General features: G+C 45.6%; 2 protein-coding genes across 5 annotated transcripts in view; both read right to left on the bottom strand.

Annotated features, from left to right (window-relative positions):
* Nucleotides 1-2,392: 2,392 nt before the first annotated feature.
* On the bottom strand, nucleotides 2,393-10,710 carry LOC110486184 (WAS/WASL-interacting protein family member 2). The gene is made up of 8 exons (XM_021557606.2): nucleotides 9,982-10,710; nucleotides 9,044-9,165; nucleotides 7,897-8,029; nucleotides 7,534-7,644; nucleotides 6,285-6,971; nucleotides 5,687-5,884; nucleotides 5,110-5,211; nucleotides 2,393-4,958 (listed from the first exon to the last, which is right to left on the bottom strand). Exons 2-8 carry the CDS (start codon nucleotides 9,101-9,103, stop codon nucleotides 4,918-4,920), a joined length of 1,332 nt encoding a protein of 443 aa, XP_021413281.2. The 5' UTR covers nucleotides 9,104-9,165; nucleotides 9,982-10,710; the 3' UTR covers nucleotides 2,393-4,917.
* A 4,508-nt stretch (nucleotides 10,711-15,218) lies between these two features.
* The window catches only part of LOC110486185 (junction plakoglobin), an 81,550-nt gene continuing 68,967 nt past the window's right edge, over nucleotides 15,219-27,801 (bottom strand). For all 4 annotated transcript variants that reach the window (XM_021557607.2, XM_036940846.1, XM_036940844.1 and 1 more), the window contains 10 exons: nucleotides 27,168-27,312; nucleotides 26,911-27,014; nucleotides 25,871-26,209; nucleotides 22,091-22,243; nucleotides 20,869-20,988; nucleotides 20,550-20,700; nucleotides 19,563-19,684; nucleotides 18,764-18,806; nucleotides 16,716-16,865; nucleotides 15,219-16,441 (listed from right to left, as the gene is read on the bottom strand). In XM_021557607.2, coding sequence (XP_021413282.1) covers nucleotides 16,729-16,865; nucleotides 18,764-18,806; nucleotides 19,563-19,684; nucleotides 20,550-20,700; nucleotides 20,869-20,988; nucleotides 22,091-22,243; nucleotides 25,871-26,209; nucleotides 26,911-27,014; nucleotides 27,168-27,312 — 1,314 coding nt within the window. In that variant the 3' untranslated portion in view covers nucleotides 15,219-16,441; nucleotides 16,716-16,728. The remainder of the gene's footprint in view (nucleotides 16,442-16,715; nucleotides 16,866-18,763; nucleotides 18,807-19,562; nucleotides 19,685-20,549; nucleotides 20,701-20,868; nucleotides 20,989-22,090; nucleotides 22,244-25,870; nucleotides 26,210-26,910; nucleotides 27,015-27,167; nucleotides 27,313-27,801) is intronic.

Below are 27,801 nucleotides of genomic sequence, written 5' to 3' on the forward strand. Positions count from 1 at the left end.
TCAGATATTATTAATCCTAATCAGACAGGTTTTTAAAAAAACAATGTTTTACATGGACGATAGATTGGTGATAATAAGTCATAAGTACTGGACACAATTCAATGGGGTTAAAGTTATGTGCAGTACCAGTCAAAAGTTTGGACACACCTACTCATTCCAGTGTTTCTCTTTGTTACTATTTTCTACATTGTAGAATAAGAGTGAAAACATCAAAACTATGAAATTACACATATGGAATCATGTAGTAACTTTTAAAAAAAGTGATAAATCAAAATAGATTTTATATGAGATTCTTCAAAGTAGCCACCCTTTGCCAAAGTGTGCAAAGCTTTCTCTCAACCAACTTCACGAGGTAGCCACCTGCAATGCATTTCAATTAACAGGTGTGCCTTGTTAAAAGTACATTTGTGGAATTTCTTTCCTTCTTAATGCGTTTGAGCCAATCAGTTGTGTTGAGACAAGGTAGGGGTGGTATACAGAAGAAAGCCCTATTTGGTAAAAGACAAAGTGCATATTAATGGCAAGAACAGCTCAAAATAAGCAAAGAGAAACGACAGTCCATCATGACTTTAAAACATGAAGATCAGTCAATGCAGAACATTAAGAACTTTCATATTTTATTCAAGTGCAGTTGCAAAAACCATCAAGCGCTATGATGAAACTGGCTCTCATGAGGACCACCACAGGAAAGGAAGACCCAATTACTAATTATACAAAATTCTTGCAACCAACGGGATGTTATATACAGAGCGTTAGGAAAGTATTCAGACCCCTTGACTTTGTCCACATTTTGTTACGTTACAGCCTTATAAATCATTTATTTAATCAATATGAAAATAAGGCTTTAACCTAACAAAGTGTGGGGGGAAAAAAGGTCTGAATACTTTCTGTATCCACTGTATATGGGGGATACAACCATGCCAGCTCTGCAGATTTAGCTACAGAGACAGAATCATTCGATCATTTGTTTTGGTACTGTCCATATGTACCTTGGTTTTTGGACAACAGTTTAAAAATGGTTGAAGAATTTAAACATTTACATGGAGGGAACTCTGAAAATAGCACTGCTGGGTGATTTGAAAAGTCGTCAATCAAATAAGAATACTTTTAGCAAAAATATTTCTTTCAATTTACAATCTGTAGAAACTATGAGAAAAGAAAAGGTTCAGAACTTTTGTGAAACATCACAGCAATCAAAACTGGATGCTGTTAAGAGAGATGGGGGATGGGGTTAAGGTGGGACTAAATATAAGATTAGGCCTGGCTCGCAGTCTGCATTCCAATTGATCCCAAAGGTGTTCGATTGGGTTGCGGTCAGGGCTCTATGCAGGCCTGCCAAGTTCTTCCAAACCGATCTCAACAAACCATTTCTGTATGGACCTCGCTTCGTGCAAGGGGGCATTGTCATGCTCAAAAGGGTAAGGGCCTTCCCCAAACTGTTGCCACAAAGTTAGAAGCACAGTGTTAAGATTTCCCTTCACTGAAACTAAGGGGCCTAGCCTGAAACATGAAAAACAGCCCCAGACCATTATTTCTCCTCCACCAAACTTTAGTTGGCACTATGCATTGGGGCAGGTAGCGTTCTCCTGGCATCTGCCAAACCCAGATTCGTCCATCGGACAGCCAGATGAAAGGAGCTTCATTACTCCAGAGAATGTATTTCCACTGCTCCAGAGTCCATTGGTGGCGAGCTTTACACCACTCCAGCCGACGCTTGGAATTGCACATGGCTTGTGTGTGGCTCCTCAGCAATGTTCCCGACAGATAGTTCTTGTGCTGACGTTACTTCCTGAGGCAGTTTGGAACTCGGTAGAGTGTTGCAACCTAGTATAGACAATTTTTATGCGCTTCAGCACTTGGCAGTCCCGCTCTGTGAGCTTGTGTGGCCTACCAGTTCGCAGGTGAGCCGTTGTTGCTCCTAGACATTTCCTCTTCACAATAACAGCGCCTAGGTGACCGGGGCAGCTCTAGCAAGGCAGAAAGGTGGCATCCTATAAGCTCTTCAGTAATGCCATTCTACTGCTAATGTTTTGCTGTGGAGATTGCATGGCTGTGCACTCGATATTAGACACCTGTGGCTGAAATAGCCAAAGCCACTAATTAGACGGGGTGTCCACATACTTGTGCATATAGTGTTAAAGCTAAGTGTTATTGTCTATTAGTTTACACCAATTTGGGGAACATAAAAGGAAACATTCTTTAAGTGATGCAGACTATTACATTGTAGCTTCCAGCAATCTACCCCCTAAAAGAAAACTGATGTAATTGTGTAATGTGGGTGAACTATCCTTTTAACCAAAGCCGGTGGCACATTATTGCATCCTGTCAATAATAACAGATGACAAGGGACTGGACAGAGACAGGAAAAGTTGACTTGTTTCCATCAGTGACATTTTAATTGGTACAACATGTCTGACGCAGAAGGGTGAAATGTACAGAAGGAACCAGGGCCTGGATTAAGCCAAGTATGAAATGGAGGGACGAGAAGAAGACACGAATAAGGAGGTTCTCTCAATGTGAGTGCATACTGCTCCTGTTGAAATGGCCACACAGGCCCTCTGACACAAAGAGGGAATATCTAAATAAACGACAGAAGGCAAGAGAAAGACATATGGAAATACTAACAGTTCGTCACTGGTTTCTGACAAAAGCCTGCCGTCATCTATCCCAGTTTTATTCACTATATTACAAGCTTTATACATATTAACATGTAGAATTGCTATGACTACCATTTTACCCATATGAGGTGTATACACTTAATGATTAGTTTAGCTTTTTTTTTTTTTTTTAAACACATCCTGAATTGACTTACAGCGAATGCGTATGATAAGGCAAAAGACCAGCAAAGGGTTGAAATAAAAAGAGAATAGCGAGTGACAGTTTAGGGGGGGGGGGTTCTGTCACAATGAGGAATAAGACTAACCCGACAAAACAAACAATAGGAACCAATCACAAGTACCAGCCTTAAAGGTTCACGCCCTTGGGTAACAATGTGCATTTGTTTCAGGCTTGTGGTCAAGTGCATTAATAAGCAAAGAAAATGTAGGGACTACATTACATAAATGTTATTCTGGAAATCAAGTAGATTTTTCTTTTTTCTTTCAAAAGACAGAATGTAGACAACTATGCCTGAGATGAACAACTTGGCTGTTAAATCACTAGTTTGTCCATTCAACCCTCAGCAGAAGAGCTCAAAATTGGTACACAGACACAGGTCTGCACTGCCCTTTCGCTCAACATTGGCCAAATCCATAATACACAACTGTTTTTTTTTTTAAATTACAAGTTGAAGGGGTACTGCATCACAACCATGTAACTCCCACGTCTCCCTATGGGAAAAACTAAATACTGCCACCTAGTGGCTATTGTGGGTATCAACATGTGAAATCGGCAGGATAAGGTTGTATTTGAAAGCATCCATTTACTTACCCCACAACATAAGCCCCCCCCATCAATTTTGAACAATAAACTCTTGAAGTATTTTAGTGTCAATGTAATGGTGCAGCATCCAATGCATTTGAAAAGCTGTCATTTTTAAGCTTTGTGTTTTTATTTTACCTTTATTTAACTAGGCAAGTCAGTTAAGAATTAATTCTTATTTTCAATGAAGGCCTAGGAACAGTGGGTTAACTGCCTGTTCAGGGGCAGAACGACAGATTTGTACCTTGTCAGCTCGGGGGTTTGGACTAGTAACGCTCTAACCACTAGGCTGCCCTGCCGCCCCGGCTAGGGAGCTAGTGGGGTTGTAGTGTTGAGTTAGTTGTGAAATGGTTTCAGCGACCCAGACTAGTGTTTAAAGGCATAATAACCTTCTGCTTTGCATTTAGGACAACTAACAAGCTCACCTTTGTGCATTTTGTCAAGACAAGACACACTGAAAAAGAAAAACAACATGCATCTATCTGGTTAGTCTTTTCCTGCACAGAGAGGAAGGGAGGGAGAGATTCCTTGCTGCAAGATCCCATACATGTGCACGATCATTCTCAACAGGATTACTTTTTCCACAAACCAACGATTGTCACAGGTGTTGATTACTGCCAACCATCACCGAGAACATATGGAACTATTGCTTTTGTCAGTCCATCATTCCAACCAGTCATAAGAGAACCCCACGACAAGCCTTGCAGCAGGGAGACAGGATGGGGGATATGAGCTGTTCCCAGTTCAGTTCGGACTTAGTTGGCACTTTTGGAAAGAACCTCTTATCTTCTCCAGTTCTCAGTTCCACAAACCGTATACCTGAAAGGAACTTTCAAACAGTTGCAGTTCCCTCCATCGGCAAGGGGTGCAGTGGGTCCCCAAAAGTCACTCCCCTTTAGACACTTAGAACCAGGCTGTAGAGTCACCGCCGTTAGGACCAGGCTGTAGAGTCACCGCCGTTAGGACCAGGCTGTAGAGTCACCGCCGTTAGGACCAGGCTGTAGAGTCACCGCCGTTAGGACCAGGCTGTTAGGACCAGTCACTTGTTTCTTCTGACTGGTGTTCTCCCGTTTGATGGTGATGTGGGCTCTCACAGTGCATACTCTGACGTGGAGCCCGTGTGGTAAGGAGATGAATGTCTATCATAACGGTGTCCTAGTGTTCCCCATCCACACACGAGCCTGGAAACACTATGAATGGGTAAGTATGCCTTTGTGATTAAACAGGGCAAGTTCACCCACGCGGACACAGGCTGGGAATGGCATAAGTAAGCTGCCAAACTCCACCTCCAAATGGAGTGAGACTGCCATAGAAAAAAATTCCTGGGCTATTTTCAAGGGCGAGCGTGTGAGTGAATGGTTGTGGAGCTTAAGTGAAATGTTGTCAAATGAGAAGCATGTATATGTTATATGCTGTAGGTTCCATGTGAGAATGTTGTGTGTGTGTGTGTGTGTAACCCTTGTCTCCTGTACACTAGAAGTGACGGAGTCTCAGTGTTCACCTTCCCACAGGTGGTGCAGGAGGAGCTCCCCTCATCACTGCCAAAGAAACAATAAAAAAACTGTTACAATAAACTATAGGCCTATGGGGAAAATATTGATATTCCTTTCATGTAAAAAAATAAAAATAAAAATGTACTCTGCACCAGAAAATCTGTGTGTACGTTACTTATTGGCATGTTGCCCTCACCTCTGTTGGCTTTGCTGGGGTAGATCTTGGTGAAGTGCCGGTACTCCTCTGGAGCAGGGAAGTCATCCAGAGGGTGGAAAGAATACTTGGACTCAAAGTCATCTGTAGGGAGAGAAGGTTAGGAAGATGACAGTTCAGGTCAGGAGTGGTGGTCAAAGCCATTGAGGGGCAAAAGGGGAGGAGAGGATAGAAAGAACAGTAGGGAAGAGTGTGAAGTGTCGGTCGTTCTCAATCCCCTTTTGTATTGATCCAAATTGTTCCACCCGAAGGGGCCATGGATCAAGTGCCCTGAAGCACGAGAGATTAATCAGCTCTCACAAATAAAATAAAAGTGTATATAAGAAATATATTTTTTTTAAGTCAGTTTACCCTTTACCCAACTCAAATTGATTTGACCAACTCCGATGCATAGTTTCCCCATTCTCTTTCACAGATCCAATACTTACGTGGACTGCAACATTTTATACATTCCAAAAGACTCCGAAGTAGATTAATAACCAACTCTCATTTTGTTAGTCAATGTAGAGGGAAACCAAATGTGAGGTCAGGTGATGCAGTATGGGGGAAGAAGACTCACCTACGAAGGAGCGGGAAATGGAGGTGTGTCCATTGCGGATAGGTGGGGGAGGGGGCGGGGGTCCGGCAGGGGTACGGGAGGGAGGAGGGGGGGGCTTGCCACGGCTATGAGGCTCTGAAGGGCTACCTCTGTAGGGGGGTGGTGGAGGGGGGGCATCCCGACCACCGTTTCGTTGACTCGACCCAGGCGGGGGTGGAGCTGTACATAAAACGAACGGTACAGTCATTAAGGACTAATAGAGAAGCCACACTGGCTACCCATCAGTCATTACAATACAACAGTAAGACAGGAACGCTAGAAAAACACTGTAGGCCTGTCGTGGCACCCCACCGTCCTGACTGTAGCGCCACGCCTTGCCACACTACTTTTTCTACACTCGTTTAAAATGTTTACACTAATAAACAAACAATCACCCCTCCTCGCTTGCCTCATATTATGATAGGTGATTGACAAGAGGAGATCGAGGTTAAACGAGGCAAAGCAAGAATTGTAGCACAGCGAGAAAAATATTTAGAACTTAATGGACTTGAAATGGGACTGGCCCTAACCCAGCTCCATTACAGGTAAAGGAACAAGGAGATCACTAGTAGCAACACACCTGCTCCTCTACCGGGGGGCTCACGGACTGGAGGGGGTGGGCGTCCGCCTGGCGGGGAGGGGGAGGGAGGCGGGGGTGGCGCTTGCCCACGGGTTGGAGTGTGTCCAGGTCCGGGCGACAGCTTCTTGCTGAGGGAGTTGTGTCTCTGAGGTAGCTCCGGAGCGGCTTCGTTAACCGGGCTGGAGGGGCCGTTGGTCATGGGCTGGCGGTACGGGGGAGGAGGTGGACCCAGAGAGGAGGAAGAGGAGGATGCAGAGGAGCCCCCTGACGTCAGGGGCCGGCGGTTGTTGTTGGGAGAAGGGGGTGGAGGAGGGGCACTGTTGCGGGCCGGCACCGGGGAAGTCCCCCTCTGTCCTGGCGTGGGAGGGAGGGGCTTCTCCCGGTTGTAGGAGGGGGCGGGTGGTGGCGCCTTCTGAGTCGGGGCAGGGGGTGCGTTGCCCCGGCGAGAAAAAGGGGGAGGAGGTGGAGGGGCGGAGGAGCTGTGCTTCATGCCACTGTTAGGGCTGCCTCCGCTGAGGGGGCGGGAGAGGTCGGGGAGGGAGGGCCTCTGGGATCGGGAGTGCTCCGGGGGAGAGGCCTGTTGGGCTGAGCAATCTGTGTTGTCCTGGCGAACAGGGGGTCCGGGGGGACGAGGAGCAGCGGGGCGCGTGCCAGGAGGCGTCAGGGCTGACCTGCCAACCGAACCATCTGCACCAAAAAAATATTTAAAAAAGTCATCAGCAATTTATATGAAGATTAATTTATACATGAACAGAGAAACATTAGGACATTTCTCAGTCCAGAGTTACTACAGAACAGAAATGTCTTGTTATGTTGTTTTATTCATCATAATCCATTTTCTAATATTTTCTCTCTGACAGAGGGTAAGGCCTTTCCTATGATGAAATCTAAGACTAATGCAGACGTGCAGGTTAGGGAACTCAATATTGTGAATCAGAAAATCTCCTTCAGCCATGCCTGTCAGATCTATTACAGTCCTGCCCTCTGACAACACTGAAACCTGACGTGCCCCATCTAAGCAGTCAAAGACCAGTGCTCATTTTTCAACCAATTGCAATCGTGCTTTGACGAAGAAGCTTGCTCCCAAACTTGTCAGAGATAAATGTAACGGAAGGGAATTAAATTGCTGTGCTAAACCTTCTTCTTCAACACAAGTTTGACGGACCACTCATTCGGCGGTCCAGATTGTTTTGGGAAATCTTTGTAAGTGACACCATTAGTAAAAACAGATTAGATATGAAATACTTGCCTCCGACTGGTCTCAATTTAGGCACACCTGCCTGGAAAAGACCTCCCATTGGCTGAATGACCCCTGACGAGCCTCCTCCGCCTACATTACTAACGCCATCTCCTTTAGGATCTGGACAGGGAAGAAAACAAGGTTAAATGACATACATTACAATATTAACCCATTATATGTATAATTACACTCATGGTCTCCCATTCCACTCCTGTGAAATAAGCCTTGACCCCCAGAGTGTGTGCTCCATGCACTACCCTAGCGTCATCAGTTCTGTGCTTCTTACTTCCATCCAATCAGATTAGTCAGTAAAACACTACCAGAATAGTAGGTTTGAGACAAGGGTGAACCTTAGTGGTGCTGTGGCCTTACTTTCTAAGATGGGTGCGCTCCTGTCATTTACCACGCCGACCTTCTTCAGCTTGGCCCCTTTGTGGATGTCCCCGAGCAGGGCTCCTCTGCCTTTGGCCTCATCTCGGTTGAGCTTAGGTGGGGTGGTGTTGGCCTGCAAGGGGAAGAGAGAGCCCACGTGTCCTCTAGTTAGCTCAGCATAGCACACTTTATGCTAACGTAGAACAGACCCGAGTACACAACCCAATTTCTCGTGGACAGACTACATAAACGGTACAGTAGATCTGTCATGATTTCAACGGGATGTGTATGATAACGAGCAGCATTAGTTTGGGTGCTTTGGACAAATCACGATTTCAGAGGAGTCTTTCGAAATTGGGATGGGGAGGGGCCATTCGGCCCATAGACTTGGTGTAACGAGCGAAGATTACACATGGCCTGACAGGTAACAGCTTGCAGAAAGCACATGTCACAGTTGGTGCAAGGGAATTAGCCGGGTAGAACGTGTCCTCGAGGGGCTACAGCACAATACATTTTTAGAAGATTTATATTTTGTGAGTCCTTCACATCAAGTCATTAATTAGTTGTCCATTGCATAAATCCATATCGTTATGCAGCCCCGTCTGCAGAGGCCTGGTCGGTTGACTGCTCATTATGTGAATTACTTCATGTGTAAAAAAAATAAAACATTTTTGAGGATGATTAACATGAGCGAGCAGCGCTAATCACCAGAAGCTCTCTGGTAGGTCCCGAATGGCACACTATTCATTAAATAGTGCACTACTTTTGACCAGAGCCCTATGGGTCAAAAGCAGTGCACTATTAAAGCGAATAGGGTGCCTTTTGAGACACAACCTCTGATTGGGTTTGGCAGGGAAAGGATAGCACATACAATCACAGGCCACGGGGAGAGCTCATTTCAGATTTCAGTAGTGTGCTCTCTGAACAAGGTAAAAATTCAGCTTCACAATACCAGTGAAAAAGGGATCTGAGAGTTGTCAAGTTGGTTACAACTAATTTATATAAACTACACTAGAGCTAGGCCTACATCATGGCTCATACCATTAAATATGTCCCTATCATTTGTTTGACAGATACAGTTCGCTACACAGTTCCACAGGAAACATTTTGCATCCAGGTGACACTGCATACTTGAATAAGGTCTTACCTGGCTGAGGGTGGGGGGTGGAGGGGGGCCTCCAGGGGGTGGAGGGGGAGGAATGGGCATCCTGGCCTGCTCAACAAGTCTTGTGGATGGCCTGGGGTCTCAGATACAAACTCAGTCACCACCTGCAATAAACGCAGAAAAACATGTTTCAGAGTCATCTAGTGACATATTTCAGTCTTATCTAGCATGAATTTGTCAACTAGTATAGTTAGCTAAGTAGAAGTGGTTCACTTTGAATTGATTGCTTCCCTTGCAATAAATTATATTTTAAACCACGCAGCTAGCCATCGAATAAACGTTAACATACTGGTTTCATGTGACGTTACTGATGACGTCTTCACTTCGTTAGCAAGTTGGCCTATCTAGCTAGCTAGTTATGCTAGCAGAGGGCTAACGTTGGGTCAGTGCTGCTGTGTAATGGAAATGAGCCGACTGTAGATAGCGTTAAATCATCCAACAGTGTGACGTCTCCAAATAAACCTGGTCATCGGTAGCTAGGTCAGATTAGCCAATAGTTAGCATAAATCGGTTGACTAACGTTAGGTAGCAAGCTCACAAATTTAACGTTAGCTAGCTAACCAATTAGCATACAAACTTGATGCCATTGCGGCGGCCCTTCAGCAAAAGGATGAGCTAACTCCATACATAACAGCTCAACTAGCTAACCATCTTGTAGTAAAGTATGGCTACAATACATCCTAACAAACGTTCGCTATGAATCTCAGCTATATCGTACATGGCGCGAACTCATCATGGCTATCATGTTTGGCTAATGTTCATGGCTATCATGTTTGGCTAATGTTCATGGCCATCATGTTAGCTAACTACAGGATCTGTTGCGAGCTAACTACCTGGGTTAGCTTGCCAGAGTTGGCAACCTTTGCAAATTAGATTAATTAGGCGAATTGCTAGCGAGATTGCTTCAGAATGCAACTTACTGGAGTTTCTTAGCAGCCCATTCGTTTGATATTTGACGTTTTAACTCATATTAGTTTCTTCGTTCTCGGTAGTTCCTTCATCTCAATTGTATTAATAAGTTTCAAGCTGGCCATTGATATTTCACTCCTGCATTCACGCACACGCCCCTTCACTTGCAGCAGAGAAGATTGAAGTGTGCAGACGGAAAATGCCCAGAGATGGTAAAGAAAGCGAGACACCCCACTCCCTATTTTTTCGAGTCGGGGCTGGCACCACCGTGGTCTACCTATTGCCCCCGCCCCGCGGAGGGGGAGCCCCCAGAATCGTAACATCTTTCTAGGACAGGGAGGGGGCAATATGGCACCAATGAGCGGTTCCAGGAAGTGAATTCTCAATAAAATCACCCGTTGTGATAAATATTATCGATAGCAATATTACTGTACAACGTACAATTCGTATGTTGATGTAGTGCCCATTGGTTAAGAATGTTTCAAACTCTGTCTTGAGAAGTCATGTCTTTACCGTCACTTTCTGCCACAAAGAGCACAAAATAACTACACGTACCATGAGCCTTGAGGTCTGTATCGTCAGAACACGTCACTTTACAGAGAACGATAGAGGCCTCTAATGGCCAAAAGGCCATATTCGCATGGCCAGCGCCATTGAGGGCTTCCACCATGCTTCTGCTATTTTAAAGTAGTCATAGTAGTCAACTGGGTTCCTAAGGGTTGTTGTTGCCTCAATGGTGCTGCCCATGCTGTCACCCGGACACTCGGACAACTGCCACTCGGACAACTGCCAGCCTCAGCCCGGTCAACTCCTGCCAGCCTCAGCCCGGTCAACTCCGGACTGCTTTTCTCTACCACATCTCCGTATTCCTACCACAAGCTCTGAACCTTTACTCCGGATCATTGCAGCTTGCTAGCTGCTATCCGAGTGGCTACTACTGGCTAACATCTCTGTCCCGAAGCAAGCACCAGTTAGCCTGGAGCTAGCCTCGTGCTAGGCCCGTCTCCCGGCTAGCCAAAGAAATCCATCAGATAATTCCTGGGCTTCAAGGCCTCTTTTGCCAATTGTCCTAGACCCTTTGCTGCCTACACAGAGCCCCGCCGATCCATCATGACTGGTCTGCCGACGTAATCGTCCGAGGGGGTTTCAACAGGCTCTCCCTTTGCAACGTCCCCCCCGAGGCCCATCTGCTAGCCTGCTGCTTTCCCCGGCCCGCTAGCTGTCTGAATCGCCGTGCCTCCAGCTTGCCTAGCTACTCACTGGACCATATGATCACTCGGCTACACATGCCTCTCCCTAATGTCAATATGCCTTGTCTTTTGCTGTTTTGGTTAGTCATTTTTGTCTTATTTCACTGTAGAGCCTCCAGCCCTGCTCACAATGCCTTAGCTAGCACTTATGTTCCATGAGGTAAAATGGTGCCTCTAGAGACAAAACTTCTCTCATTGTCACTCAATGCCTAGGCTTACCTCCACTGTCCTCATATCCTACCATACCCTTGTCTGTACATTTAGCCTTGAATCTATTCTTCCGCTCCCAGAAACCTGCTCCTTTTACTCTCTGTTCCGAATGCACTAGACAACCAGTTATTTTAGCCCTTCAGTACTCTTATCCTACTCCTCCTCTTCCTCTGGTGACGTAGAGGTTAACCCAGGCCCTGCAGCCCCCAGCATCACTCCCATTCCCCAGGCGCTCTCATTTGTTGACTTCTGTAACTGTAAAAGCATTGTTTTCATGCATGTTAACATTAGAAGCCCTGGTGCCCAACTGGACAAGAGGACAAGTACATTAGAGTGTCTAGTTTGGGAAATAGATGCCTCACAAGTCCTCAACTGGCAGCTTCATTAAATAATACATGCAAAACACCAGTCTCAACGTCAACCGCGAAGAGGCGACTCTGGGATTCTGGCCTTCTAGGCAGAGTTCCTCTGTCCAGTGCCTGTGTCCTTTTGCCCATCTTAATCTTTTATTTTTATTGGCCAGGTTTTGCTCACCTGAGTTAGAGTATCTCATGATAAGCTGTAGACCACACTATCTACCTAGAAAGTTTTCATCTGTATTTTTCGTAGCTGTCTACATACCACCACAGACCGATGCTGGCACTAAAACCGCACTCAATTTTATTTATTTATTTCACCTTTATTTAACCAGGTAGGCTAGTTGAGAACAAGTTCTCATTTACAACTGCGACCTGGCCAAGACAAAGCAAAGCAAGGCGACACAAACAACAACACAGAGTTACACATGGAATAAACAAACATACAGTCAATAACACAATAGGAAATAAGTCTATATACAGTGTGTGCATAAGCAAACAGGAAACAGTTTTACCTAATTTTTATCAGCATGTTAAATGTGCATCCAGATGGAAAAAAATTCTAGACCACCTTTACTCCACACACAGAGACGTGTACAAAGCTCTCCCTTGCCCTGATTCCTGCTTACAAGCAAATATTCAAGCAGGAAGCACCAGTGACTACTTTTTAAAAAAGTGGTCAGATGAGGCAGATGCTAAACTACAGGACTGTTTTGCTAGCACAGACTGGAATATGTTCCGGCATTCTTCCGATGGCACTGAGGAGTACACTACATCAGTCACTGGCTTTATCAATAGGAGCATTGAGGAAATGCCCCCATAGTGACTGTATGTACATACCCTAATCAGAAGCCATGGATTACAGGCAACATTCCCACCGAGCTAAAGCGTAGAGCTGCCACTTTCAAGGAGCGGGACTCTAATCCAGAAGCTTATAAGAAATCCCGCTATGCCCTCCGATGAACCATCAAACAGGCGAAGCGTCAATACAGGACTAAGAATGTCAGAATAATAGTAGAGAGAATGATTTATTTCAGCTTTTGTTTCTTTTATCACATTCCCAGTGGGTCAGAAGTTTACATACACTCAATTAGTATTTGGTAGCATTGCCTTTAAATTGTTTAACTTGGGTCAAATGTTTCGGGTAGCCTTCCACAAGCTTCCCACAATAAGATGGGTGGATTTTGGCCCATTCCTCCTGACAGAGCTGGTGTAACTGAGTCAGGTTTGTAGGCCTCCTTGCTCGCACATGATTTTTCAGTTCTGCCCACACATTTTATATGGGATGGAGGTCAGGGCTTTGTGATGGCCACTCCAATACCTTGACTTTGTTGTCCTTAAGCCATTTTGCCACAACTTTGGAAGTATGCTTGGGGCATTGTCCATTTGGAAGACCAATTTGCGACCAAGCTTTAACTTCCTGACTGATGTCTTGAGATGTTGCTTCAATATATCCACATAATTTTCCTACCTCATGATGCCATCTATTTTGTGAAGTGCACCAGTCCCTCCTGCAGCAAAGCACCCCCACAACATGATGCTGCCTGTGCTTCACAGTTGGGATGGTGTTCTTTGGCTTGCAAGCGTCCCCCTTTTTCCTCCAAACATAATGATGGTCATTATGGCCAAACAGTTCTATTTTTGTTTCATCAGACCAGAGGACATTTCTCCAAAAAGTACAATCTTTGTCCCCATGTGCAGTTGCAAACCGTAGTTAGTTGTTTTTATGGCGGTTTTGGAGCATTGGCTTCTTCCTTGCTGAGTGGCCTTTCAGGTTATGTCGAAATAGGATTAATTTTACAGTGGATATAGATACTTTTGTACCTATTTCCTCCAGCATCTTCACAAGGTCCTTTGCTGTTGTTCTGGGATTGATTTGCACTTTTCGCACCAAAGTACGTTCATCTCTAGGAGACATAACGCGTCTCCTTCCTGAGCCATATGACGGCTGCGTGGTCCCATGGTGTTTATACTTGTGTACTATTGTTTGTACAGATGAACTGGTACCTTCAGGCATTTGGAAATTTCCCCCGAGGATGAACCAGACTTGTGGAGGTCAAATACATTTTTTTCTGAGGTCTTGGCTGATTTCTTTTGATTTTCCCATGATGTCAAGCAATGAGGCACTGAGTTTGAAGGTAGACCTTGAAATACATCCACAGGTACACCTCCAGTTGACTCAAATTATGTCAATTAGCCTAACAGAAGCTTCTAAAGCCATGACATAATTTTCTGGAATTTTCCAAGCTGTTTAAAGGCGCAGTCAACTTAATGTATGTAAATTCTGACCCACTGGAATTGTGATACAGTGAATTATAAGTGAAATAATTTGTCTGTAAACAATTGTTGGAAAATGACTTGTGTCATGCACAAAGTAGATGGCCAAGCTTCCTGACATCCAGGACCTCTATACCAGGTGGTGTCAGAGGAAGGTCTTAAAAATGGTCAAAGAATACAGCCACCCTAGTCAGAGACTGCTCTCTCTGCTACCGCACGGCGGAGCGCCAATTCTAGGTCCAAGAGGCTTCTAAACAGCTTCTACCCCCAAAGCCATAAGATTCCTGAACATCTATTCAAATGGCTACCCAGACTATTTGCATCCCCGCCCTTCTGTGCTGCTGCTACTCTCTGTTATTATCTATGCGTATTCACTTTAATAACTCTACCTACATGTAAATAGCCCCGATATATTTATTTACTTCTACTCTTTTAAGTATTTGTTATTCTTATCTCTTACTTAAAAAAAAAAAGAAAAAAATGTATAGGTATTTTCTTAAAACTGCATTTTTGGTTAAGGACTTGTAATTATGCATTTCACCTGTTGTCTGAGGCGCATGTGACAAATTGATTTGAGATTGAAACGTCAGACATCCTGCCCAGTGAATTACCACAACAGTCACTTGGTGGCAGTGTGCCTATACTGTCGGGAAGTCGGGACACAGACACACAACCACTGACTGCCTCCTTTCTCTTATGTTATCCCAGAAATCCTATCCCCATAATCAATGCTGAATCTCTACCTTCTCTTTATACACTTTATTTCATACTTCTCTCTTTTTTTTTATGGCTCTCTTGGCACAGTAATGGCGGATACATTGGAGCCGTAACCCGGATCCGATTCAATGGCGCCGTTTCCCTCTGTTACATACACAGATGAATAAGGGTTAGTTATCAGCATATTCATCATAAGCGTTGGGGTTGTTATTACTATTTGAAACCCGAATGTGGTACTGCGAGGGCAGATTTCCTGCCTCTTAGGGACACATGGGGGCGCTGTGAGACAGAGTTTCCTTTGAATTCTTCACCGCCAGCCTGCAGTGGTTTTAAAAGGCTGGAGTTCGGGCCTTGCTTGACTGACAGTGGGTGAAAGCAATAATGACCTCAAGGCTAAATAAGATCCCAATTAGCCACACAAAGACACAGGAGACAGGCTAGTTAATATAGTTTGTTTATTTGAGAAAAAGTTTCAAACTAAAAATGTTCTGTAAAAATGCATATTCATAGTGTTCATTTCCCCTTCATTCATTCATATGGTACACTCCTCTCTTTATCAACATCATCCTTCGATCATCCCTCGTGTTTTTCTTTGCCTTTTCTATCGTTTGGTAGGTAGGAATGTGCAGCGGGGTCGCTATGGAACACACACTCTACAAACAACAGGATCACGATGACTGCTTTCCCCCCCCCCCCACACAACCCCACCCCCCCACCCAATCAAAATAAAAAATAAACAGAAAGCTATATGATTATCATCGTCACAAAATAAATCTCTTTGGCATACACCCCCTGCCTCTTACCTCAGTAAAACACACTCCCAATCCTCCTCCCCGCCTCCCCCAAACCCCCAGGAATCAAGACAAAATCAAAAACATCTTCCATAACAACGCACATACTTTGTGGAAACGTCAGTTGTAGTAGCTGTAAAAGGGTGCGGGCCTGCCAGACATGACGTTTTTGGATCGTACACACATTTTTATGTTGAAGCACAATGTATTAGAGTCCACGATGCATATGTATGCGGTGTCGGTTGAGTGTCTGCAACTGTTGGTGAGCAAGACCGGTCCACAGGAACAGAGGGTGCACCAACCGCACCAGCTGAAGTTGTGGTCCAGTGTGCTTGGGAGACCACTCGACTGGGAGAGAGTGGTTGTGGACAAACCTTCCGGGGGGGGTTGCTTGTCTCGGACCCTCAGGCCCAGCGGCAGTCTGGATCATGGACTGGACTGGGGGGGATAGACAGCTGGGCCTGAGCACTCATTACGTGATGAATAGGATTTCTTGTCTGAACTCAATGTTACTTGTTATTGTCGAGGACTACTGTATGTGGCTCTGCATACCGCCATGTAAATTATACGCATGACGATAATGTAAAATAATGTGCAAGGTAAATATGCAAGGAAACGTCTAAAACCAACACAGCATCTGAAAGTTAAAGTTCAATTTCCCGCCACATTAACTGTAACAAAGCAACTTTTCATTTTGAGGAACACTAAATTCTTTTTTTTATTTTTTTTATTACATTTTTCTTGTGTTTTCTGACAACAGCCCCTGATTGGCCAATGTCTCCCCATGAAATAGGAGTTTCCCTTTGTGAAATCCTCGTTCAGCTGTCCCTCCATGGTGTTCATGCCAATTTCACTCCTTCCATTTTGTGCCTTCAATGGAAGAGGCAGTTATTTAGACATAAGTCATGTTTCATGCGCGTCTTAAAATGTTGAAATTATGGTATGTTGAGGTATTCGTGTGTGTACTATGCAATTGACTATGTCACTACAGAGCTGAGCTGTCTGTTTTTTTTACAGCCATTCTGGGCATGTGTGTTTGTGTGTATGTGTGTGCTGGGGAAAGTACGGGCTGAGTCTGTGCATTAGAGGAGTGCTGTGTAGCTGTGTGTGTGTGTGTGTGTGAGTATGCATCCATATCACTGACCTTGCACTGTGTGTTAGAGTGGCTCTGGGTAGGCCTGTCGGGGATCGTAGGCCATCTCAGGCATGTACTGCTCATGCATCTCTGCTTCCAGTGGCATCCCGTCCACGCCCAGGTCAGAGTAGCCGTAGGGGGGATAGCCTCCATCCAGCTCTGAAGGGAAGGAGGTCGAGAGAGATGAGAGAAATATAGAATTCACAGGCCAACAGAGAGGCAAGCTCATCTGGTGGATTGACACTGACAGACGGTGTGCAAGCATCCAAATTATTAGACAGGCAGTCAGAAAGGGGCTTTGCTCCCATCAGCAGGCGTTTTCCTGTGACGGATGGATAGAAGAGCAGGAATAACAATCTCTTCACCTTCACCTCTATTCTATTCCATTAATGCTATTTCATACCCTGTTTAATAATGTGAGCACTGCAATATGGATAAAGCGTCAGCAGCGAAAGGACGGATGGTGACTAATGTACCACACACGCGCACACACACACACTGGGGGATATAGGAGGGATAGAGTTCAGAATTATAATTAAAGATATTGAGATGAGGAGGATTTACTGTATGCAGAGAGAGGGATGGACGAGAGGAGAGGAAGACAGAGTGGAGATTCACAACTAGGACATACGACAGAGGCCTGAAGCTTAGCTGGAGAAAGACGCCGTATGACTGCAAAGAGATAAAGTAGTGACCGATAGAGCTAGGGGGAAAAAACAAAAGATAAATTCACCAGATAGAGAGAGTGCCGGTGTTTTCTGTAGAGGAGAAGTGTTACGCAATCACAGGAAGGCGGGAGGGAGCATTAGCCGAGCAGTGGAAAAGAGAGAGTGTGTGTCAACTCGGCAGTGTGTGTGTGTGTGTGTGTGTGAGAGAGAGAGAGAGCGGGATAGAGTGCGGGAGATCGCTTGACGATGATAGATGGCCAGTTAATGGAAATGTAAATGACATGGAAATGTGACCAGAGGGGAAATGGATAGATACCTCTGTGAATTTAATTCCATCCCAGATGACAGCACCCCTCCTCCCTCCCTTACCAACCCCCTGACGCCCCCCCCCCCCCCTCTCCAGGGCATGGAGAGCGCAGACACATCAGAGAGAAACACACACACACATGAACGGACATGAATGCACGCACGCACACACACCCACACTCTCCGCAGTGTGGCCAGGGGGCCGAGTACATTGTATAAACAGCAGGGGTCCCCCACACTCCCTGGGGTCTGATGGACTGCTGAGGGGAAAAGGACAAGACCTGGCTCCGGCTTTCTGTAGACACGTGTCTCTCGTTTCCCTCCTCTCTGATGCTCACTACTGTGTGTGTGTATGTATACGCGTGTATATGAGAGAGAAACTCAATTATTTGTTTTTTTTCCTTTTCTTCCACTCATGTTCAAGTAAGTGTTTGTGTGTGTGTGCGTGACTAGTGAGATGAGGGCAGACTTTGCTGTGACATTGCTTGCGCGTTGACTTAATGAACACCCTCTGGCACACACAGTCCACTGTCACTCGTCACAGTCACTAACAGGAAACCAATCAAGTGGCACTTAACCTAAATGCGGTCTGACGCTGGTGTGTGTGTGTGTGTGTGTGTGTGTGTGTGTGTCAATCCATTTCAATCCGTGTGTGTCAATTCATCTCTGCCTCTCTCTCTTCTGGTCTGCAATCTAACTCGCTCTTGCCTTTTTTTGGGGGGGGGGGGTGAAACGCAGTAGTGTAATGTAAGATGTTGATTGCAGTAGTATAATTAAGCATTAAGGCCTGAGGAGGTGTGGTATGTGGCTGATGCACCATGGCGAAGGGCTGTCAGACATTAGCCGTGGTGTGTTGGCCATATACCGCAAACCCCCAAGGTGCTATTATAAACTGGTTACCAACACAATTAGACCAGTAAATAGTAAATATTTGTTATACCCATGGTATGCTGTCTGATATACCACGGCTTTCAGTCAATCAGCATTCAGGGCTTGAACCACCTGGTTTATGATATAGCATAGTATACAATAGTGGTGTACATTGGTGTATTGTACTGTAAGATAGGACTGGTCCACACTCACCATCCGCCAAGTATGCAGCTTGCATGGGTACAGCATTGTGGGCCTGGAGAGAAAGAGAGAGATTGAGAAATATTCATGTAAATCTGTACCATTCTAGCTTCAAAACACGATACTTTCACCGATCCCCTTCTAAAAAAAAAACGACAGAGGCAGACGTTGACTTTACACCTGGTGCCCACGACGCTCAGTCATTAAATCTATCCCTTTGGAGGTCGATACTTCCTCATGGCGGATGTAGTGTAAACAGTATACCTGTCTGCTTTGGGCCTCCCTGTCTCCTTTCCCCTTGACAACCTGATGAGTCAGCAGGTTCCCGGCTCGATGTGATTGATTCACACCTGGGCCAGATCCGCCACTAATCCAATCGGTGAGCCTCGATAGTGGTAATTATCCAATGAGCTTTGGGAGCCTGTGGCGAAGTGTGGGGCTCGGAGATACTTAGCGCATTAGGCATGCCGGTTTTGAAATCATGTTCAAACACTAGATATAGTTAGTTGTCGGCGATTCATTCTTATAGTAATGCAAGCATGGAAGGTAAACATACAGATCGATTACTGAGTGGTATCGATTGTGTCGTAGTGTGGCGTGTATTTTGATTTTGCTACAGTTCTTCCCTGAAGCAATGACTGACCTGAGAAATATTGGATTGGTTTAAAGCAATCCCAGGGTGGAGGCCAGTCAAGCCCCTATAGACAACTGAGATTAACCTTAAAGGTGTTCAAACAGGGCCAGCCACTACTGACTGATCCTTGTACTGATCGCTCCCAGGCTATAGGCGGCATCAGAGGCAGAGGCTTACCATCTCCCAGGCCGCAGGGTCGTGTTTGAACAGTGAGTGGGTGAGCTCCACGGACACACGCTTCCTGTAGTCGGAACTCTTGTCCTCCGAGATACGGAAGAGAACAGCTGCCGCATAGGTGGCTGTGAGGGAGAGGTCGGGGAGAGACATGGAGAGAGGGAGTGGGGGAAAGAGGGGGGGAGAGAAGAAGGAAGAGATATCAAGAGGTTGTTTGTCATTGCCTCTATGCTACGACAGTTATGATGAGTACTCAAAATGCTAATGGGGTACATTGAGAAACATTGAGAAAGTGAGATGGGCAGAGAGAGGTGGGAGGCAGAGATATAGAGAGATTTAAAGAGACAGAGAGTCATGTTTGATTAGTCAGCACACATTATTAAAAGGAGATGGAGAGAGCCCAGGGAGAGATAGAGAAAGAGGTCATATTTGTTTGTAAGAGGTCTGTGTGCATATGCTTGTGAGAGAGAGAGAGAGAGAGAGAGAGAGAGAGCGAGAGAAAGAGAGGGATAAAATAAAGAAAGTGTGGCTTACAGTGTGTTTGTTTCTGAAGACTTGTGCGTACACTCTTAGAAAAAAAGGTTTTCCAAAAGGATTCTTCGGTTGTCCCCATAGTAGAACCCTTTTTGGTTCCAGGTAGAACCCTTTTGGGTTCCACGTAGAACCCTCTGTGGAAAGGGTTCTACATGGATTTCAAAAGGGTTCTACCTGGATCCAAACGGGTTCTACCCGGTACCAAAAAAAGGTTCTACTAAGGGTTTTCCTATGGGGACAGCCGAAGAACCCTTTCAGGTCCTAGATAGCACCTTTCTCCTCTAAGAGTGTAGGAGTGTAACGTGTGTGTGCGTGCGTGTATATTTGTATGTACAGTATATGGAACTGTTTTGAAAGCCCAAGTCTGTAAAGAAGATATATTTGATTGTTTGTTGAAAATCCAAGTGCTACATACAATCCACTAAAGCGCAAGCTGCTGTTTATGAAGAGACTGACCGATGCCCTCGTTGTTGGAGTGCAGCAGCTCCATGAGCGGGGCGGAGGCTCCCTCTGCGTCGATCATCTCCGCAGACTGCTTGTCCAGGGCCAGCTCACACAGCACCCCCGCAGACACACGCTTCACGTTCTCCACATACGAGTACAACAGCTACGGACGGATGGAGAGAGGGAGGGAGAGCTCAGACACATCTGCTAGAATACACCAAAAACTCACAAGTACACACACACTCACTTATTTTCACTCTCTTTCCCACGTTCTCTCTCTCACACAAGTGCATACAACACCAACCGAGAGTATGGTGTATTAGACATTAACCTGTACAAAGAGTGGGATGGTCTGCATGCTGGCGATCTCTCCCCTGTTGACGGGGTCTCTGGCCAGGATGTGCAGGGCTCCTGTACAGCCCTCCACTATCTCCTCCATACGAACACCATCCTGGGAAGAGAGCGGGAAAGAGATTTAGGAAGTGTGTGTGTGTAGTATGTGTAACTTTGTGGAATCCTCTGTGGGATGATACATTGATGTATGGGTTTGTTTTCAGCACTTAACATTGTGTGTGTGTGTGTGTGTGTGTGTGTCTGATCTACTTAATGTAAGCTGGTTTGACAATCTTAACAATACAACAGCTGGGCGCCATTCACTTTGACACTCAGAGAGGACCTTAATCCCAATGGCGGCAAAACCCTGTAAAATGATTCATAGACTTGAGAGGGTGTATCGGTGTGTATGTGTGTGCATGTATCCTGCCTCATGTTTAAATAAACCATTTACAGACAACGAGCAAGGGGAATGGGCCTGTTTTGCTTAGTAATCATTTTTGGCTTGCTGGAAAAAAGCTGACAGGTGAAAACCAGAAACAGGTGGGAGCATAGGTCTGCAACCTTCTGCTGAGAATCAGTGAAAAACTCCCCGGGCGTCTCTCACAAACTTAGCCTACATTTCTTGTCTTCCCTCAAGCCACAGCTCTCTGTCTATACGTGTGAGTATTGTTGTGCAGCTCAGAGTTCAAAGTGGGCCGGTGGACTGAAATGGATCTCTGTCACTGGGTCTCCCGAGCGGCCTACACTGGGTTGGAGAGGCCTGGAATGGGGGGCGTGTGCTGGCGCCGTGGCATGGTGTTGACCACTGGACTATCCTGCTGGGACCACTGTGTGACGCATTGCAGCCCTTTACTGAGTCTGAAATACAACCTACTTGTTTTACAGTGTGAGGAACGGTTTCAAACACAGAGAATGCAGTCTTGGAATTTGTGTGGTTTGATGTGCAGGAGTGCTGAAAGAATGTTGCCTCGAGTGCTTCAGTGTGTTTGAATTCTGTATTCGGCTGAGGTGATTGTGTGATATGGCTAGCATGTAATGGAGTGGATTCATCCGTGGTACGTGGGTTGCAACGGAGGCGACTCCCTCTGTGCAAGTGCTGTGACTGTGAGTGACTTGCACATTTGTGGTGAAGGCGACATAACTTCTATCATTCTGGATTATGACAGTGTCATTCCTGTGACAGTGAGTCTTATGTGTTGAATGGCGTCGTGGCCGACCTGGTACGTCTGCTGAGAACTGGAGGCGTGTCTCTGGGTGTCCTGGTGAGCCTTCAGCAGCAGGTTGACCAATCGGGGGATGGCTCCAGCATCCCTCAGTGGGGCCTGATTGACTGGGCACAGCGCCAGGTTACGGATCAGACCAACCGTGGCCTACGGGAAAGAGAGAGGGGGCGGGTTGAATGTAGCTGTATGGGGAAAAAGCATCAATATAATCTCTTTTACTGCTACAACACCTTGTCCACAAATACATGATATACTGCATGACTATGAGAGTGCATGTATGAAAGCATACAGTACACATCTATTAAGGACTTGGCACGGCAGTGTGGTGCTCATGTGAAAGAACGCATGCGTACCCTAAGATATACACCTATATGTGCGACTGTGCAAGCCGTTGCACGCTGCGGCAATGTAACTGCAGTCACATTTAGCAGAACGTGAGATGCCATCTCCTGAAATGATGGTCTGGCTTACCATAACACTGCCCTCTGATGTTTCCTCCCATTTCACATACCCCGACCTCTAGCCCCAACAGGGGCCAATAACATCTTATATAAAGTCCCCTTTTAAAAATCACATCATTCATTTCGCATCATAAAATAACAACTTCCCCTTTATTAAAAGAGCTCCGGCTGGATTGAGAATCCTCCACTGGCGTGTGCTGTGATGGAGATCGGGTTGCCTAATTCTCCACACACACACACACACGAGCACACACACATTCCCTGCTGTCTGTCAATGAGGAGTGCAGATCAGGAGGAAAATTCAGGCATGGCTCATAGCGTCTGCCTCCGTACCGCACTGAGAGAGAGGGAGAGGGAGAGGGCGGAACGATTGGCTCATTCAGACTGTAAATGAATTATTAAATCCCGCTTAGGCACAGACATGTATGTGTACGCAGTCAGAGATGAACATACACACGAGTGCATTCCAGCATGCCCAGGTAAATATTTATATGGCTCTCTCTGCTTATCCATATGGGTTTGGACACACACACACACACACACACACACACACACACACACACACACACACACACACTCCGCCACAGTATGAGATTTAAATTCAGAAGGCGTAAATGAGTGATTAGGCACAGCTTGGTGCAGAGCGACCTTCTGGCTGACGTAGAGCAGAAGGAGGCAGAGATAGAGGAGTGTGTGTGTGTTATGGAGAGAGCAGTGTGTGTGTGAGGGAGAGAGCTGTGTGTGTGTGTATGTGTGTGTGTGTGCGTGAGTGTATGTGCGTGTGAGGGAGAGAGAGAGCTGTGTGTGTGTGTGTGTGTGTGTGTGTGTGTATGTGTGTATGTGTGTGTGTGTGTGTGTGTGTGTGTGTATGTGTGTGTGTGGGAGAGAGTAGAGTGTGCGTGTCATTCATGTTCTTTGTGTGGGAACTAAGTGACAGTCAATCAGAGCTAATGAACTCAAAAAGCCTAATATCCCCCAAATGGGAAGAGTTGTATACATGGTCAAGGAATCGGGAACAAGGTGCCAATACATGGATAGCTGGCTGCCGATAGGCCTTAGAAAACACCTTTCTTTCAGTTGGAGTAGAGGATGAGAGACGTCAATGTTTACCTGGTGCTACAGATGGGGGAGATGTGTCACTGGAGTCATGAAGATACACATGGCCACTTGTCAAGTGTACAGGCATAGGCCTACATGCACACACACAGAGAGTACAAATACTCTTAAATTGATTACTTTCCACTGTCCTTAAAGACCAATGACAGGTAGAAAAGACTAGATAGCTGCCTACCATAGTGCTTTCACTCACTCATCAAATACTTTCAGATCAGAATTGAAGGAAAGGACACAAGGAAAGAACACCTCGATGGACTATTGGGAGACAACCACGACACACAGAGAGGCTAGTGCACATCAGGGTAAAAATAAAGGGCCATTCTTGTGGACCAGTGCCCATGGGAACAGAGCAGGACAGCAAGACACACAAGCAGACTCGGCCATTGAAGGGTTCTGTTCCGATTGGCATGAATTCAAGCGTGCTTCACGGATGCTGCTTGCTCGGAGCGAATCAGAGGAGCATCTCGAAACCAATCAGCGATCAGACACTGAAGCACGGGGTTGGAGGGGGAAGGGAAACTAACCTTCCTTATCATACTATTTGACTGTCTAGATCATAAGAGAGGAAAACGACCAATCATAAAGCAAAGGTGACATGAATTGGTAGGTGGTATTTTTAAAACAATGATAATGTACCATTGATATTACTATTACTGGTATCAAACTATTGCTATGCTGTATTACTATTGATATTACTGTTATGCCTACTATCATCTTAGTATATCTACTGTATATCAATAGCATAGCTAATAATGTTAGATATTGGTTTACCCTCACACTAGGCTGACATTTTAGCATGATTTATTTTGTTTGATTATTCTGGCAAGTTGAGCATGTAACTAACTTGCCATCCTTAAATCCACCTGCTGTCAAAGATGGGTGTGCATTATTCCCTGATGAAACAATAACACATTGATATAAATTCCCAAGGTAGCCACTTTGGGAAAAATCCAACCAATCTTGTTTTCATTACAAAAAAAAAAAGAAATGACAGCGACGGCCTTGCAAATCCCAGATGATGTTATCCTTGTTTCACAGTGACATTGTTGTGTGAAGCATACTACACTCGCTGCATGTGAGTCTCTCTCTTTCTCTCTCTCTCTCTCTCTCTCTCTCTCTCTCTCTCTCTCTCTCTCTCTCTCTCTCTCTCAACAAGTTAGCCATTTCTATCTTACTTAATCTTTGTGTATTTTCCCTCCCTCCCTCCCTCCCTCCCTCCCTCCCTCCCTCCCTCCCTCATTTTCTCCAAAACAAAAACAAAAAGCCAGAGAGGGGACAGTGGGAGCCAGCGGGTGTTGTCCCAGCAGGATTATGGGAGGCACGTCCTGTGCCCTGCCTCGGGGTACAGCCCAGAACCCTGCCTGCACTACATCTCGCATCGTGAACAACTTCATCCCCTATGCAGGTCTCACTCACTCCAAAACATCCCCTCTGACCTGCTTTAATTTAAAAGTAATTCTTCATTAAAGTACCACAATTTTCAAACGACACTTCCAGCTAAATGAAGGACTCTATTCAATCTCTAATGCTGAAGTGTTACGGATTCCGCAGATAGAAATGTTAAGTTAAGGTCATTTCCAATTGGGCCGACATATACAGTGTTCACTATGAACAAAGTCTCCACTAAAGCGGGAACATTCAATCACGCTGTAAAGTTGAACTTACGCAATGCAAATGAAATAGAGCCCTTATTAGTACAGCCATGTTGTTTCCAATTAAAGCCTCAAAGAAAATGCATTCATATGTACAGCGCATCATACATTGCAAAGAAGGGGACGATGAGTGGTGGCTGTACGCAATGATTTTAACCTCACTCAAGCACCCGTTAAATCAGGAATCATTAAAGGCGGACTGCAGCTGCTGGATATAGACACATAGACAAATTGGATGTACCACAACCAGTTATTTAGGTAAACAAAAGAACCACAAAGACAAACCAAACCAGCCAACCAAACAAAACAACCGAACACTCAAGCCAGACAAAACAACAAACAAAAGATCAACTGGCCAGACAAAACAACCACAACCAACCTGCAAACTCTTTGATCCTTCAACCCCTCAACTTCAACTTCAACAGTAATGGAGCTTCCAGCCAGACAAAACAACGAGCAAGACAAAAAAAACAGTATACCCTTTTTCTCAGCTCTTCCCCACTCCCACTCCCACTCCCTCCCCAACCAACTATCTCCCCTCTCACCTTCACCACAGGCCAGTAGTGGGGCTGCCCCAGCAGCTTGACAATGGCAGGAATACCATAATGCAGCCTCACAGCATTCTGGGCAAGCTCGGCGTCCTGGTGGCGTGACGTCAAGTGGCGCAGGGCGCAGACGGCGGGCTCGGCCACGTCCTCCTTTTCTCCGGCCCGCAGCACGGCGTGGATGAGCGCCTCGACGCCGCCGCACTGCGTGACCAGGGTCTTGTTGCGGGAGTTGTTGCAGGTGAGGTTGGACAGGATCCCCGTGGCGCACGTCAGCATGTTGACATCGTCCGAACCCAGCTGTCCCACTAACACCTGCAGCAGGCCGTCCAGACCCTCCTACAGACAGAGAACGGGGGGAGGTAGGAAGATTGGGGATTGAGAATTCCATATTTGTCTTTGTTTGTTCATTATATGTTTTACTGTAGAACTCCAACTACTGTATGTTACTGTCTCTGTGGAACTCAATGGTACTGTATTTAACAGGGGAGAACGACTGCCTCATTGAAGCCACAGCAGTTCGAGGCCGATTGCGGGAGAAAACAGGATCTCCCATTATAGAAAATGGAAAAATGTCGATCTTCGTGGTCCGTCTTCATAAAAATAAATAAATGTTATGAAGACAATCATGGTACCAATAACTGTTTTTCTAACACACAAGATGTACAGTATGTCCTTGAACCGATTATTTTAAAATCGCACACAGAAGAATTTAGTTTGCGAATGGCAGCCTGCCGTACCCTGGTCGGCTTTCAACTTGAATTACTCAATGAAAGCGGGCAGCACTGAGCTAGCCTGCAACGTCACTTCCTGAATTAGCTCAAACTGTGCAGGTTACATCTGCATGAGGCGCAATCTTAACCGACTTAATTTGGTTTCAATGCGCTATAGAGTCTTCACATAGGAATAGATACTGTCACGTGATCGATGGCTTTGTTCATTAATATATATAGTCATTGGTCTTTATAAACTCTGTACTATCTCTGTATTACTCTATGGTACGGTCTCTGCGGATTCAAAATGGACTCCTGACCTCCTACCTGTTTAGTGGCAGCATCAGACAGATTCCTCAGGGTCCAGAGGCAGTTCTGTGTGAGGCGCTGGCTGGAGCCAGTCAGGTGCTGTCCCAGGGCTTGCATGCCCCCTGGAAGGATGAGAGAGAGGGGAGGTTAAATGGCTCTTTTATGGTAAGGATGAGATAACAAACATACGCACAGACACACACACATGTACTAACACACACATAACACACACCCTCCCCCAAAACACACACACACACACACACACACACACTCACCAGCTTCCACTATGGCGGGCTTGTTGCTAGGGCACACTGAGAGAACTTTGAGCACACGGCTGGTGGTCCACAGCAGTTTCTCATAATTATAGTTCCTCATGATGAAGACCAGCCCCTCAGGGCCCCCGTTAGCTAAGATGATAAGCTGAGAGGAATAACAATGAAAACACACTGTCATGTACAATGAAATATAATTACAGAGTTTGGACATTACATTACATTGCATTATGAATTGTCTCGCATATGATTGTTAGAGTAATAATAGCAGTGTGTGTATTTAATTTAATTCTATTTACTTAATGTTCAGTATATTACTGATGTAATAGGGGGTACATTACTAACCCCATACAGGGTTTTACATTTGCTGCACCAATGCAGCTGCAAGCAGCCAGTGTTAAGGACATGTACAGTGTGTGAGTGCTTGTGTGTGTGCATGTACACACACACACATCACGTGTATATACACCCTTGATCTCCTGCAGTGCAGCTGCAGGTGGCACTAAAAGGGACCATGCATAATCCAGACCTGCAACTACACACACACACACACACACACACACACACACACACACACACACACACACACACACACACACACTGTGAGAGCAAAATTGCAAGATTATGCTATAATGCT

The sequence above is a fragment of the Oncorhynchus mykiss genome, chromosome 13 (genome assembly GCF_013265735.2).
Source record: "Oncorhynchus mykiss isolate Arlee chromosome 13, USDA_OmykA_1.1, whole genome shotgun sequence".
In the NCBI taxonomy this organism is placed as follows: Eukaryota; Metazoa; Chordata; class Actinopteri; order Salmoniformes; family Salmonidae; genus Oncorhynchus; species Oncorhynchus mykiss.